Here is a 1,861-nt window from a genome sequence, read left to right as displayed (position 1 = left end):
TAGAACCCGGTAGAACCTGTTAGAACCTGTTAGAACCCGGTAGAACCCAGTAGAACCCGGTAGAACCCGGTAGAACCTGTCTTCATCAGGTGTGACGTCACTGTAACCGAACAGAAACAGAATTCTTGATTTCAGTTGAAATCAGTCAAACTGCCTAAAAACCCTAAAATATGTTGAAACCCAGAATCAGACGAAGAACATTCAGAACCTTGTGACCCGTTTAACCTGTGAGTGAAGGTTCTGCTGTAAAAGCTTCCAGACCTACATGGTTCCAAACATGGCTGGTTCTGGCAGCTGATTTTTAACGCAGTGTCTGGTGGATTTTGTAAAAGCAAGTAGAACCTATTAGAACCAGGTAGAACCTATTAGAACCCAGGAGAGCTTATTAGAACCCGGTAGAGCTTATTAGAACCCGGTAGAACCTATTAGAACCCGGTAGAACCTATTAGAACCCGGCAGAGCCTATTAGAACCCGGTAGAACCTATTAGAACCCGGTAGAACCTATTAGAACCCGGCAGAGCCTATTAGAACCCGGTAGAACCTATTAGAACCCGGCAGAGCCTACTAGAACCCGGTAGAACCTATTAGAACCCGGCAAAGCCTATTAGAACCCGGTAGAGCTTATTAGAACCCAGTAGAGCCTATTAGAACCCGGTGGAACCTATTAGAACCCAGTAGAGCCTACTAGAACCCGGTAGAACCTATTAGAACCTGGCAGAGCCTATTAGAACCCGGTAGAACCTATTAGAACCCGGTAGAACCTATTAGAACCCGGTAGAACCTGTGCAGCCCTGTGATGAAGTCCGTTCAGGTTCTGATCCACTGTCGCTGTGGGGCGAGTTCGGATCAGAACCAACCAGAGGACTGATCTGTTTGTTGTTTTTTCCACATTTCATTGTTTATTTTTTGGTCTTTTATTTTGTTAGCTGCTTCCTGTTTATGTAGACCTTTTGTTTTGGTACGTTGCCGTCGGTTGTCGAGTTGCCGAGTTGTCGAGTTGCTGAGTTGCTGAGTTGCTGAGTTGCTGAGTTGCTGTGTGTGGTTGCGTTGCAGCAGACCGACCTGTCGCAGTACCTGCAGCAGCACCCCGGGGGGCTGCACTCCCACAACGTGCGGGTAGGTTCTCCTGCAGCAGAGCGGTTCAGGTGGACCTTCTCCGGACCTTCTCCGTCTGACTGTGTTCTGCTGCAGATCTTCATGTTCCAGCTGCTGCGAGGCCTCTGCTACGTCCACAGCCGCCGCATCCTGCACCGAGACCTGAAGCCCCACAACCTGCTCATCAGCTACCTGGGAGAGCTCAAGCTGGCCGACTTCGGTGAGCAGAGCGGGAACAGTCGTCTCTGGGCTGCTTCACGCTGACACAGTTTGAGTTCTTCTGAAACCTCTGGACTGGATCTGACTCCAGGGTTAGGGTCAGGAATCTGTCTTTGGACCCAGTCTGAGTCCGTAGAGTTCATTTAAATGGACTCCAGTGAAGCTCCTGAAGGCCTCTCTGGTTCTGGTTCCGGTTCAGGTCTGGCCCGGTCCAAGTCCATCCCCAGCCAGACGTTCTCGTCGGAGGTGGTGACGCTGTGGTACCGCCCGCCCGACGTGCTGCTGGGCTCCACCGACTACTCCACGGCGCTGGACATGTGGTGAGCGTGGACGTCACAGAAAGTTTCCTGAAGAACGGCAGCGTCTGTGCGGGTCAATAAAGTTTGCTGTGTTTGAATCAGGGGCGCCGGCTGCATCTTCATCGAGATGCTGCAGGGGGCGCCGGCGTTCCCAGGACTGTCGGACGAGTTCGAGCAGCTTCAGAAGATCTGGGCGGTCAGTTCACCGCAAGTTATGGACTAGATACGTTCTGCTGCTGTTTACTGT

The 1,861-nt window shown here is 51.6% G+C and overlaps 1 protein-coding gene across 1 annotated transcript in view; it reads left to right on the top strand.

Annotated features, from left to right (window-relative positions):
* Nucleotides 1–1,861, top strand: part of cdk15 (cyclin-dependent kinase 15) — an 8,649-nt gene that overhangs the window by 2,150 nt on the left and 4,638 nt on the right. Inside the window, exons 6-9 of the mRNA XM_008294331.1 lie at nucleotides 1,055–1,117; nucleotides 1,193–1,316; nucleotides 1,515–1,635; nucleotides 1,717–1,810. Coding sequence (XP_008292553.1) covers nucleotides 1,055–1,117; nucleotides 1,193–1,316; nucleotides 1,515–1,635; nucleotides 1,717–1,810 — 402 coding nt within the window. The remainder of the gene's footprint in view (nucleotides 1–1,054; nucleotides 1,118–1,192; nucleotides 1,317–1,514; nucleotides 1,636–1,716; nucleotides 1,811–1,861) is intronic.

This window comes from Stegastes partitus, unplaced genomic scaffold (genome assembly GCF_000690725.1).
Source record: "Stegastes partitus isolate 25-593 unplaced genomic scaffold, Stegastes_partitus-1.0.2 Scaffold954, whole genome shotgun sequence".
NCBI classification, from domain to species: domain Eukaryota; kingdom Metazoa; phylum Chordata; class Actinopteri; family Pomacentridae; genus Stegastes; species Stegastes partitus.
This window is presented reverse-complemented; position numbering and strand designations above follow the sequence as displayed.